This window comes from Bos mutus, chromosome 1, assembly GCF_027580195.1.
Source record: "Bos mutus isolate GX-2022 chromosome 1, NWIPB_WYAK_1.1, whole genome shotgun sequence".
NCBI lineage: Eukaryota > Metazoa > Chordata > Mammalia > Artiodactyla > Bovidae > Bos > Bos mutus.
This window is the reverse complement of record NC_091617.1, coordinates 148,028,543-148,042,665: the sequence shown is the minus strand read 5'-3', so window position 1 is coordinate 148,042,665 and position 14,123 is coordinate 148,028,543. Positions and strand designations below refer to the sequence as shown.

Here is a 14,123-nt window from a genome sequence, read left to right as displayed (position 1 = left end):
ACTATATAGCATTTATTACTTTTTCATCATTAGAAAAATTATACAAGTCTACTGTAGATAATCAAGAAAAAACAGGAAAGTATAAGGAAAAAGCCAAAATTACCCAATATTACTATCAACTTATAAACTATTATTAATATCCTGGCATATTTTCATTAGTCTTTAATCTGCCTGCAATGCGGGAGACCTGGGTTCCATCCCTGGGTTGGGAAGATCCCCTGGAGAAGGGAAAGGCTCCCCACTCCAGTGTTCTGGCCTGGAGAAGGCCATGGACTAGAGCAGGACTCGACAGAGAGACTTTTACTTTCACTTTTTTTTCTACGCATGTATATTTTTAAATAGTTGAGCTTATATACTAAATACTGTCTCATGCACTTTTGCTTACCATATGCTTTCCTTTCTTATTAAGTTATTCTTAAATACAAATTTTAAAAGATACACATTTTGTTGGACACAAATTTATTTCAGCTCTTCTCAACTGCTAAATATTTTCTTTGCTATTAATAGTCTGGGTTGTATATCTTTATTTGACCACTTCGTATTGATTCCTAGAAGCAGGTATTTTTACGATGATTGATTCACTTTTCCAAACTGCTTTCAAAAAATATTACACCAAGTGTATTTGTAAGTTTTACATATTAATATCCTAATATTTTTGTCAATGTAACTTGCTTTTTATTTTTACTTTGATATCCACTCTGATAGTAACAGAGCTATCAACTCTTGCTTCCCTTTTGTTTACCTCATACATCTTTGCTTGTTTTTACATTGTATCATTTTTAGCTGTGGCTCTAATGATACATATAACCATCATTATTATTGATCCAATTGAAAGTCTCTGCCTTTTTGCAGGATAATTTTTATTATCATAATTGCCATAGGTTTTGTTCTTTCTACTTCTTGACTGTTTCCCTTTTTTCTTATCTTTTGCCCAAAGAGGATCTTTTGCTTTTGTTTTCTGTAGTGGTTTATGCTATTTTTCACAGAAATTTAGCTATTATTTTAACTATATGGTCAAAAAAACTATCCTTATATACTGCTTTGGTCCTGTGGTCCAATTTAACAAACACATAAAAACTGGAAATGGAGAGATAGATTTGCTTATAGATACTCCAAAGCCCATAAAATTCTTGATACAATTATTTATAGCCCCTTACAATCTTTTCTACATTATTAATGTCATTAATATTACCTTCTTAAAATTCAACAAGAATGAAGATAAATTTCAGTTCAACCCAAGTTAAAGTATATTTTAAGAAAACAGTGTAATAATTAATTTGGCTCCTGTTCAATGTATGAGTGTTAGTCACTCAGTAATGTTGGACTCTTTGTGACCTCATGGACTGTAGCCCACCAGGCTCTTCTGTGCATGGAATTTTCCAGGCAAGAATACTGAAATGGATTGCCATTCCCTTCTCTAGGGGATCTTCCCAACCCAGGATCAAACCTGGGTCTCCAGCATTATGGGCAGATTCTTTACCGTTTGAGTGACCAGGGAAGCCCATACAATGTATACTATTATGAAAAAAAGGGACAGTTATGAGCCTATTAAAATAGCATTAAATGAGTAACATTAAAGGCTGAACAGCAAACATTACATTTTAAAAATCCTCAAAGCTAACTGAGTGTGTGCATAACAACATGAAAATTACCAAGTGTAGCACAACGGTGAACTGTGGAGAGGGAGGAAGAAATGGATGGGATCAGGTAAGACATGCAGGGACTACAAACAAATCTGTCATATTTTGTTTCTCAGAAATAACCTTAAGCAACAACATATTTGATATTAGATGAAGTGGAGTGGTGGTTACATCAGATCAGATCAGATCAGTCGCTCAGTCGTGTCCGACTCTTTGCGACCCCATGAACTGCAGCACGCTAGGCCTCCCTGTCCATCACCAACTCCCGGAGTTCACTCAGACTCACGTCTATCGAGTCAGTGATGCCATCCAGCCATCTCATCCTCTCCCGTCCCCTTCTCCTCTTGCCCCCAATCCCTCCCAGCATCAGAGTCTTTTCCAATGAGTAAACTCTTCGCATGAGGTGGCCAAAGTACTGGACTTTCAGCTTTAGCATCATTCCTTCTAAAGAAATCCCAGGGCTGATCTCCTTCAGAATGGACTGGTTGGATCTCCTTGCAGTCCAAGGGACTCTCAAGAGTCTTCTCCAACACCACAGTTCAAAAGCATCAATTCTTCGGCGCTCAGTCTTCTTCAGAGTCCAACTCTCACATCCATAGGAAAACCATACAGGAAAAACTATAGCCTTGACTAGACGGACCTTTGTTGGCAAAGTAATGTTTCTGCTTTTGAATATGCTATCTAGGTTGGTCATAACTTTCCTTCCAAGGAGTAAGCGTCTTTTAATTTCATGGCTGCAGTCACCATCTGCAGTGATTTGTTTCCCGTTTCCCCATCTATTTCCCATGAAGTGATGGGACCGGATGCCATGATCTTCGTTTTCTGAATGTTGAGCTTTAAGCCAACTTTTTCACTCTCCACTTTCCCTTTCATCAAGAGGCTCTGTAGTTCCTCGTCACTTTCTGCCGTAAGGGTGGTGTCATCTGCGTACCTGAGGTGATTGGTGTTGCTCCCGGCAGTCTCCCGGTGGTTACACAGTGCTCACTAAATCACTCTCTCATCTGTATATTTATAATATTTCAAAATAAAGAAATTTTAAAATAAGTGGTCTATCAGAAAGTGTGTTTTGGCCAGAAAATCAGGAAAAGGGGCCTGCAATGCCTGAAAGCATGGAGGAAAAGCTCTGTAATTTTCTTTTTCTCTATGTCTCTTTCCCAACTGTGCTCTGAGTGCAGCACAGTAGCACTGCAGTAAGTCTTTTTGCCTCTTTTCTTCAGCCACACCGCACAGCATGCACAACCTTCCCTCATGAGGGATCAAACCCACGCCTCCTGCTTGGAAGTACACAGTCTCATTAACCACTGGACCACAGTCCTAAGCAGCTAAATTCCCAAGATAAACTTCATTTTTCAGGCAAGAGGAACTGGGAAAAGAGGCCCCTGTGGTGTGGAAAGTATGGGGGCATGTCCCTTTTTTTTAACATCTTTTTTTTTTTTTCTGCTACATTGCTTCAAAGGCAGCACCTGTTGTATGGTACTATAAGGTATCAGCAAGGGGAAGGAACAGGGATTCTGGGAAATGGGAGTAGGGTTTGGGCTGTGTCCTAAGAGAGAAAGGAAATCCCTTGTTCTGGATAGGAACCAGCATGTTCACATCCAGAATGGGGGCTGCGGCTCACCCCTGGGCTGGGCACGATTGGGCAGCCTCAAAGGAGAACAGCAGAAGCTTGGAGATTAACCGACCCTGGGACTATGCCCACAGTGAGTGAGATAGGACCTGCAGTCTGAAAGCAACCGAGTGAACTGCCTGTTAAACAAATAAACAAAATCAACCTTCTACAGAGGATTTCTATATGATCTAGAATCTCACAACATAGTATTCAAAATTCTAGGATACAGTCAAAAACTACTCAACACACACACACACAAAAGATAACCAATTTCAGAAGAAAATATAAGGAATAGACACCAATTGTACTGATGACCCAGATGTTAGAATTAGTAAACCTATTTTGAATCAGCTATTATGACTATGTTCCATAAGGTAAACAAAAATACTTTTCAAATAAGTGGGAAGATAAAAGTTCTCTGCAGAGAGGACTTTCCTGGAGGTCCCGTGGTTAAGAACCCACGTGCCAATGCAGGAGACACGGGTTCAATCCCTGGTGTGGGAAGATTTCACATGCCATGGAACTAAGCCGTGCCCCACAACTACTCAGCCCAAACACCTCACCTCCTGAAGCCTGCAAGCCACACTGCCTGGACTCCACAGTAACCCCGGCTGGTTTGGAACTAGAGAAAAGCCTGTGTGCAGCAACAAAGACCCAGAACAGCCAAAAACAAATCAGTGAATGAATGAATAAATAAATAAATAAGTTTTTAAAGTTCTCAGCAGAGAAAGAGGAAATATAAAAAAGATAAAAGGATTAAAAAGAATGAAACACTTATTCAGGGACCTCTGGGACAATATCAACGATCTTGTGTTACTCCAGAAAAAAAGACTGGTGCCGAAAAACATATTTGAAGAAATAATGGTCAAAACTTTTCAAATTTGGTGAAGATATCAATGCATAGATTTAAGAAGATTAGAAAATCTCAAAGAGGATAAATTTTAAAAAAAATGTGTCCAAACACATCATAATCAAACTGCTGAGAACCAAAGACAAAAAAAAAAAAATTCTGAACGCAGCCACAGAAAAACAAGATAGTGTTACATATAGGCGAACAGAGATTCAAATGACTACAGATTTCTCATTTGAAATTACGAGGGTCAGAAGATACAGAACAGCATTAAAAGTGCTGAAAAGTAAAAAGAAACGGGTATGCTTAAAAATACGTGATTCTTTCAGAACTTCTACTAGATTCATTCAAGTCACAAACTAATTTAAATGAGCCTGAAATCTGCCAAGCTATTGTATTTAAAATCTGGAGTTGCCCCATACCTGGATCTGGCAGCAGCTACACAGTTTGGATGGTTGTCACGGATAACACCCTTTCCCATGGGGGTGGGCAGAAACGGCAATTTACACTGCTCCACCAGCGTCCTGATACTCTCCTCTGCGTGGGCATAAGCAGCACCTACAACAAATCCAAATGTATTGGACAATGCAGTTAAGCTCCAGACACTTACAAGAGTTCATGTGAGACTGCTTTCAGAACTTCTCAAAGATTCTCCTGCTCAGGGCTTAAACTCGAAACAAATGGTGACTTACAGTTTTTTATCTTTGGTATTTTAAAATGTTTAAGAAGGCAGTAGTTCTAATTCCTCCCTCCCCCTGGCCAAGTAATAGTATCAATTATTCTGAAGTATGTCTACCCACAAACAAAAGTTGCACCTTCCACTCTTCTTGTTCTTAATTGTCGGTTCTATGCTGTTCCTCCTGAATTACTACCACTAACAATTACCTGAACACACATAGACTGGGAGGTGCAGGTGGGAAAGCAAAGACCTTGCTCTGACAGGTAAAAGCAACCTCACACATTGCTCCCCACCACCAGCCAACCAGGACTGCACATTGCCTAGTCTATGTATGGAAATTCTAACAAGGAGCCTAAGTTTCTAAAGCTCTGTAGATCACTTCGCAGGTTCCATAATCCAGTGACTGCAACAGGACTAACCCCGAGGCAGTCACACCATTTGTTTATTTATAGTTACGTGCCTGTAGGAATAACCATGTCTTATACTCTCAATGGCACTAGAAACAACTCCTTGTTTGGATACAGAAATGATTTCGTTTCTCATGTTACCAAGGCTGTCATTTTAGCTATTTAACTTTATGCTCTTCCTCAGAGTTAGTAAATATTACTCCACATCCAGTATTTATAATTCTCTGCTGAATCCAAGCAAATGGTGTAGTATATTCAGATTCGTGTAATGCTCACCCCTATAAAAATACATTACAATCTTTTCTCACCCATGCAGGATGAAAAATATTTACTTTTTAAAAAATCCAGAACACTTCCTTGTATTCTTCTTGCCTCAATATCTTGGTCCATTCGGTTCCCTCTTCCTGGACTACCTGGATTCTCTGTGTTCACTCCGTGACCAGTGACCCATGTCTTTTTCCACTGGGCAGCTACAGCATCATCTCTTCTGAATTGTTTTCCACATCACCAAACAAGAACGTTGTTGCTATCTCCCGAGAACCCACCTCAGTTCTCTACACACATCACACTTACTGATGATCAGGTCTGTCCACCAGCTGTTGTCGCTGAGTCATGTCTGACTCTTGTGACCCCATGGACTGTAACCCACCAGGCTCCTCTGTCATGGGATTCTCCAGGTAAGAATACTGGAGTGGGTTGCCATTTCCTTCTCCAGGGAACCTTCCCAACCCAAGGATCGAACCTGCATCGCAGGCAGATTCTTTATGGTCTGAGACGTCAGGGAAGCAAATAATGAGGACAAGTTCTAAACAGATTCGGCATTCTTTTGAAAGCCTAGCAAGATTTAGAGTTCCATTCAATGCTACCTTTCCCAATGATGACAAGGGGCTGCTTGGCATTCCTAATAACAGATGCTGCCATGCGTACAGCAGAGGTTTCTGCCATACTAATAGGAGGTGGCATACAGCACTCCACATACCTGGAAATAAAGAGCTCTGTTAATTAAAGGATGCCAAATTTTAAACTTTTTTATTATGAAAATATCAAATACAAAAAAAAGGTAGAAAAAATAGTATAATAAACTGCATATACCCACCCTGTAGGCCACTACTAATATTTTACATTTGTTTCACCTGTACACACATAAACACACATATACATTTCTTCCTAAGCCATTTTAAAGAAGATTATAGCAGCAAGATTTAAAAACTAAAAGATAAACACTTTTTCCTATATAACCATTATATCTATAAAATCTGATAAATCAACATTTATTCCCTAAGATCATCTAATAGCCAAATAAGCAATTCATTAACAGGAAAACAGAGCTAATGACTTTGCAATGAAGTGGTAGTTATTGTGGTTGAAATAATAAAACAAATCCTAATATTTAATACTATGTGCCATGTATTTTCATTTAATTTTCAAAATAATAAGATTAGGTATTATCATTACATCCATTTCATTACTGTAGGGGGAAAAAAACAACTCCTCAGAAAGTAAGTAACTTGCCCAGGATCCCTGGATGGTGTGTGGCAACTAGGCTGAAGTAAGTTGTTCTGTCTCCAAAGTCCATGCTTTACCTACCTCACTATATTACCACTCACTAAGTCCACATTTTAGTACCACAATATGCATTAGTAAAAGAAATATTAAAATGATCATAGTTATTTCTAGACACCAAATCCTCAGTGTTTTATTTCATTTACCCTAATCAATAAACATCATACTATACAAAACTTGGGAATATAATACCAAAAAAGGACATTCAAGTCTTTACAAAAATTGCAAACCCAATAATCTTATTTTGATCTTCATGTTCAGGAATTATAAGAAATCGACACCCTTTCTGACTGACTCCCAAATGGAAGCCAGACTTGGTATCCTGAGTGAACAGAAATGCCTGCTGTATCTCAGTAGTCACTGGAGGACCACCGAGTCCCTGACGGCAGAAATGTGCTAAACGGCACTCAGGGTGATGCATTAATCCAAGTAGCCAACCTTACCGGGTGACTTATTTACCAGTTTGTTGTACTTATTGTTCACTCAGTGCTTATGTACGGAATAAGGGGACTTGGCAAATCATAGTAACATCTGGTGTTGAACTATTTTTAAATCACAGAGACAGATTAAAATTTTTTATGCTGAGTTATAGTAATTTCTCAATAGTCATTTCAACTCTTGATTTATATCAACCATAAAGACTCTAAATAACCACACTATATGAGGATTAAATTTTTATGGTTACTGGAAGAATAATTTCAAATGAGTTTGGGAAGCTCCAAGTATTTGACTTAGTATTTAAACCCCAAGGTAATTCTTAAATAATACAATTTTAATTAAGAGAATTAAGCCCTTTGGCCAGGATTCAATTTAATCACCAAATCTGCAAAAGTTAAGACAAGTGAAAATTGTAATTTATAAGCTGCTAGGTAAATTCTTTTAGAAGGGTAAGCCTACGGTAACATAATTGAGAAAGAACTCCGATTAACTATTACTTACTTTACAGAACTCACATTCACCTGGAGGCTCACGAAATCTGCAGGTATGTCGACATAGCAAGCGCCTGGACGACCATAAATACTGCTCCTCACTGCCTAAGTTCATTACAAACGGAAGAAAAAATTTAAAAAATCTCAATCCTCATTATCACATCCTACTCAAATATAATTTAAAATTGTGAAATAAATACTATTTTAATTTTTCTTGACATCTTTAGTTGATGCAACATCCTTAGAAATAAGCAATTTTAATTAAAATTGAAATGCACTCTATTGATTCTATATTTTTGTTTCAAAGGGGAGACATAAGAAAGTACTCACTTAGGGCTTTAAAATTCATTTTTCACTACGCTTTAGTCCTAGAAATTATCTACTAGGTTCTGCCTGCCAAGTTTTTGTAACATGTACTTTCACCTACTTTCTAATCTTAATGATTTGCCAAAGATTTCAGAAACTGTGATGCTGTAATACGTGTCAGATGGTTTCTATTAATACATGGCTTTTGAAACAGCTTAAATGTAAAATCACACAATTTATTAATACACTGCTTAATCAACTAACAGACGGTCTTATATGCATTAGTACTAATTTTCAAAAATAATCTTACAGAAGTATAAGAGAAAGGGCACTGAGGGTTTCATTTTATCTTTCTTTCTACTTTTCCATAATTTAAAAAATTAAAAACTAAAGTATAGGAAAAAATCCTCCCAAAAAATTTCTTTTATGTGGTTCTTTCAGTAAGTTAAGGATAGTGAATATTAAAATGTATGTAGCTATTTATCAATATCATTGTTAACTGCATGATATACTCCAAATTTTTTTGTCTCTATTGAGAATAAAAGTAACACAGGTATAAACAACTGAGAAAAACCAGTGGACCTAGACAGCTTGTAATTAAATACTATACCTTTTCGATAATAGATGGAATAGCTTCTATGCTACTTGGCCGGGCAGAGAACTTGCTATATAGTCTACAAGCTTCAACCTATACGTGAAAAGAAAGTCACTTAAAATAAGCGCATGTATCACATTACTCTTCTGAAAGAAGACGAAATGTTGAGTCACTACATTCTATTATGTTTAGAGGAAAGATGGAGAAAAATGCATTATCTGGATTGTTTCTTAAAAGCCTCTGCAAAGCACAATCAAACATCTGCCTTGGTATAGTTCAGGAAGAAAATCAAAACAAGACACCATTTTCATTTCTCAGATTGGCAAAAATGAAAAAGTTAGGTAATAACAGTCATAAACTGTGGTGAGAAAATAAATGGGGAGAGAAGTTGACAATATCTCCTAAAAATGTAAGTAAGAATATCCTTGGACCCAGAAATTCTACCACCAGGGATACACAACTTTATCTGTTATATCTCATTATAATAATAATAATCTATTTTTACATTTCTGCCAGTTTTCCAGTTATATGTTTTGTTGCTATGCTGTTTGGCATAAATTCAGTACTGCTAATTTTTCACTATTTAGTGTGCTTTGAAGCATTATATAGAAACTGTTTGTCTTAGTACTTTTTGGTATAAAATCTATGGAACAGTTGGTAGTTTTAGTCCCGCAGGTGTGAGCGGGATTTTTCCTTATTTTTCCTTTCAACTTTTCTCTTCCTCAAAGTCTGAAAGTCCCAAATCATTTTTATTCCTGAATTTTCTTTAAAGAACTTATTTTCTGAGTTTAAATTTCTGTCAAAAAGGTTATCTTTCTTGGAAGATTGCTAAGTAGAGCCTAAGCTTTCTTAACACTCACATTGAGAGTTTCCTGTAGTTGAAGAAAATCACCTTTTAAGTTATCTCAGGTATTTCTATTTTATGTGTTTATTTTGCAGATAGAAGTTTTAATTTCTTCCCCATATATCTTAATGGAGTATAATTATACTACAGAGGGAAGATCTTAGAGACGGGTACCTGAGGAAACTCCTGGAAGGCTCCCATTGTTTCCTGACTTCTTTCAGAGGAACCACCAATCACAATCAAGGGCCTGAAATATTAATTTTTTAAAAGAGAATTACAACAAGTGCCCAGAGAATAGAAAACACTCAGTGAATGTTAAAAAAAGAAAGAGAATTACATTTTCTCTTAAAAAACTGTTAATTTAAAAAGATTTAGGAAACATCTTGGTCTGAGAAAACACTTCCTCAATTTCAGAAAAATCTGAAATTTATAGTAAATATTTTTTCTCCATACCCCTCTCTCCCCTGCCTCTTCTGGATACTGATGCTAAAACTTCTGGGTGGTGATGATATAAAATGAATTGTTATGCTATTCCTATTATTCTCGAGATTAAGAGAAGGAAACATTTTTTTCCTGCACTTTCCTAACTAAGTCTATTTGGAAATGGCAGAATGATGAGAAAAATCCCTCAGCAATAAAATTCTCAGGGAGAAATAAAAGATAGCAAAGCTAAAGTTATTTAAAAATTATGAGACACTGAAGTTGATAAGAAAGTGTAGGAAGAAAGCAAAGAAGGACCTGAAAGAAACACATGGCAAGAAAGAAAATAATGCCCTTCCCATGGGAAATTTAAACATTGTATGAATTGAACAGAATATAGCCCCCTTGGGCTTCCCTGGTGGCTCAGTGGTAAAGAATCCTCCTGCCAATGCAGGAGACGCAGGAGTGATCCCTGATCTAAGAAGATCCTGCATGCAGCGGAGCAGCTAAGCCTGTGTGCCACAACCACTGAGCCTGTGCTCTAGAGCCTGGGAGCCCCAGCTACTGAGCAGATGTGCTGCAACTGCTGAATCCACGTGCCCTAGAGCCTGTCCTCCCAACGAGAGACGCCAATGCAATGACAAGCCCACCCACTGCAACTAGAGAAAAGCCCACTCAGCAACAAAGACCCAACACAGTCAAAACCAAATAGATATAAATTAAATTATTGAAAAAGACAAAGACACAGCCCCCTTTAACATGATTGTACTGGTAAAGAATCAGAGATTAAGAACCAGGATTAAGGACAAGAGCAACTAATCTGTTTATAATACCAACTCAATAAATACAATTTCAACTGTCCTGCTGGTTATGCAAGACAAGGTGAAAAATTAAATACATTCTTGCAGACTGAGCTGGGATCTTTAAAAAACAATTCTTCACTTAAAGAGACTTACACACACATTCACTTACATATATAGATATGGAATATACACATATTCATCCCCAAATATTAAGTGTTTTTCTCTAGGTAAAAGAATTATCCATGTTTTTTAATTTTCTTCCTAACACTCTTCTTAATTTTTCACTAAGTCATTTCCTCAAGCATATGACCCCTCGTCTTCCCACCACAGAGCAGTGGTTCTCCACTGGATAAAATCATGTGTTGATATTTTCAGGAAAGTGTTCTCAGTAATAATAATAATAATAATAATCTAATTACCAGTACTAATCTGGTACTCATCTAATTACTAAATACTAATCTAAGTACTCAGTAATAATAATAATAAAAATAAGAATCTAATTACCAACAGTTCATGTTTGCATTTGCCATACCGCCCAAACTGTGGACAAGACCGGGGCCAGAAACAACAAGGCAGACTCCTGGCCTGAAAGCAAAACAGAATTGATTACATTAAAAGCAGGTCAAAGGTACTACTTGATTCATACTGCTTTAGGGTGGAACATAATCTTCCTGGACTTCCAAGGAGGGGTACATAGGTCTTTACTACAGCTGTAAAGCAATTATCAGAATATTTTTTAATTAGTTTTTTAAAAAAAGATATCAGTCTTCCTGCAAGAAATAAGGTATTTACCATCCTCACACTGTATTTCACTAAACTTCATATTTTGCTACTATATTTGGGCTAAATCAAGGTGATTGCATACAGAAGCAAATTTTTGACTACTGAGTGTACTTCTGTATGTAAAAAAAGGTGGTTTTTAAAAATTTCTTAACAAGTAAATATATAATGTAAATTGGTCTTTGACAGAAAGTAATCCTGAAATGTAGTGTTCTGCTCCAGTTTTTTAAGTTGAACTTGAATGCTTTACCCTAGATGACTTTCTAAGCTTAAAGCACTGAAGAAAATGGTATCTCCATACAATTCAGCCTACCAGTTTCAATTTATAAAGTAGCAACCTCTATTTAAGACAGCCTTTAAATTGGTGCAGCCACTATGAAAAACAATGTGGAGGTTCCTCAAAAAACTAAAAATAGAACTATCATACAATCCAGCAATTCCATCCTGGGTATTTATACACACACACACACACACACAATAAAATATTAGCAATAAAAAAGAATGAAATCTTATGAATGAAATCTTTGTGGCAACATGGATAAACTTGGAGGATATTATGCTTAGTGAAATAAATCAGAGAAAATAAAATACCATATGATTTCACTTATATGTGGACTCTCAAAAACAAAACAATGAACAAACAAAACAGACTCATAGACACAGAGAAAAAACTGGTGGCTGCTAGAGGGAAGGTGGGTAGAGAAATGGATAAAATTGGTGAAGGGGATTAAGAGATATAAACTGCCAGCTATAAAATAACTAAGTCATTGGGATGAAATGTACAGCATAGGGAACACAGTCAATAACACTGTATATAACAACTTTGTATGGTAACAGATGGGAGCTGGTTTTACTGTAGTTACCATTTCATTATGTATAATAATATCAAATCACTATGTTGGACACTTACAACTAATTTAATACTACATGTTAATTACAACTCAAGTTTAAAAAAGAAGCTGAAATAAAACATAGACTTGAGCTTACCTGCCTGTCAGATATCCAACTGCAGAGGCAGCATAGCAAGCCTACAAAGAAAAAACACTGGGACTGAAGCATTTTGGAACTTTTATAGTACTAAATCATGTTAAGTAATAAGTATTATACATGTATAAAGTATGTATGTAGTAATTTACTCTCAATAAGGGGAAAATGGAATATTTTTCATTTTAACAAGTAATCTTCTATCTGTACCTTTCAGATAATCACTTAAGTATCTAAATCTGATATTTAGTTTTTCAAGGAATTTGTCCATATCATCTAGTTTATTCATAATATCATCTTATAATTGCTTAAACATCTGCAGGATCAATAGGAATGCCCTATTTTTTATTCCTAACATTGATAATTTGTGCTTTTTATGTTTTATTCTTTATCAGTCTTGCTAGAGATTTACCAAATCTATTGATCTTTTCAAAGACACAATTTTTGGATTTGTGGCTTTTCTCTACTGTTCCTTTGTTCTCTCCTCCACTGATTTCCACTCTCATGTTTATCATTTTACTACTTTCAGTTTGGATTTACTTTTTTTTTATTTAACTTTACAATATTGTATTGGTTTTGCCATATATCAAAATGAATCCGCCACAGGTATACATGTGTTCCCCATCCTGAACCCTCCTCCCTCCTCCCTCCCCATACCATCCCTCTGGGTCGTCCCAGTGCACCAGCCCCAAGCATCCAGTATCGTGCATCGAACCTGGACTGGCGATTCGTTTCATATATGATATTATACATATTTCAATGCCATTCTGCCAAATCATCCCACCCTCTCCCTCTCCCACAGAATCCAAAAGACTGTTCTATACATCAGTGTCTCTTTTGCTGTCTCGTATACAGGGGTATTGTTACCATCTTTCTAAATTCCATATATATGCGTTAGTATACTGTATTGGTGTTTTTCTTTCTGGCTTACTTCACTCTGTATAATAGGCTCCAGTTTCATCCACCTCATTAGAACTGATTCAAATGTATTCTTTTTAATGGCTGAGTAATACTCCATTGTGTACATGTACCACAGCTTTCTTATCCATTCATCTGCTGAACATCTAGGTTGCTTCCATGTCCTGGCTATTATAAACAGTGCTGCGACGAACATTGGGGTACACGTGTCTCTTTCAATTCTGGCTTCCTCAGTGTGTATGCCCAGCAGTGGGATTGCTGGATCATAAGGCAGTTCTATTTCCAGTTTTTTAAGGAATCTCCACACTGTTCTCCATAGTGGCTGTACTAGTTTGCATTCCCACCAACAGTGTAAGAGGGTTCCCTTTTCTCCACACCCTCTCCAGCATTTATTGCATGTAGACTTTTGGATCGCAGCCATTCTGACTGGCGTGAAATGGTACCTCATAGTGGTTTTGATGGATTTACTTTGGTTTCCTTCTTCTAGCTTCTTAAAATGCATGTTCAGGGCACTGATTTTTGATCTTCTTTACTAAGAGATTCATTTAAAACTATTTCCTCTAAGAACTGCTTAGCTATTGCTCACATGTTTGAGATCTCATTTTCTCATCATCATTAAATTCAAAATGTTTTCCATTTTCCATTGGGATTTCTTCTTCACCCCACTGGTTAGTTAGGCTGATGGTGACATCTCCCTCTTCATCCTTGATACTGGTAATTTATATATTTTTTCTCTTTTAATCAACCTGCTGTGAAGTTTATTGATCTTAATTAATCTTTTCAAATATTTACAATG

General features: G+C 36.7%; 1 protein-coding gene across 1 annotated transcript in view; it reads right to left on the bottom strand.

Moving 5' to 3' along the window:
• HACL1 (2-hydroxyacyl-CoA lyase 1) overlaps window positions 1-14,123 on the bottom strand; it is a 41,362-nt gene that overhangs the window by 25,754 nt on the left and 1,485 nt on the right. Inside the window, exons 3-9 of the mRNA XM_005910547.3 lie at window positions 12,413-12,453; window positions 11,150-11,230; window positions 9,597-9,669; window positions 8,594-8,671; window positions 7,688-7,782; window positions 6,052-6,164; window positions 4,522-4,657 (exon numbers count right to left, since the gene is read on the bottom strand). Of these exons, the coding sequence (XP_005910609.2) occupies window positions 4,522-4,657; window positions 6,052-6,164; window positions 7,688-7,782; window positions 8,594-8,671; window positions 9,597-9,669; window positions 11,150-11,230; window positions 12,413-12,453 (617 nt within the window). The remainder of the gene's footprint in view (window positions 1-4,521; window positions 4,658-6,051; window positions 6,165-7,687; window positions 7,783-8,593; window positions 8,672-9,596; window positions 9,670-11,149; window positions 11,231-12,412; window positions 12,454-14,123) is intronic.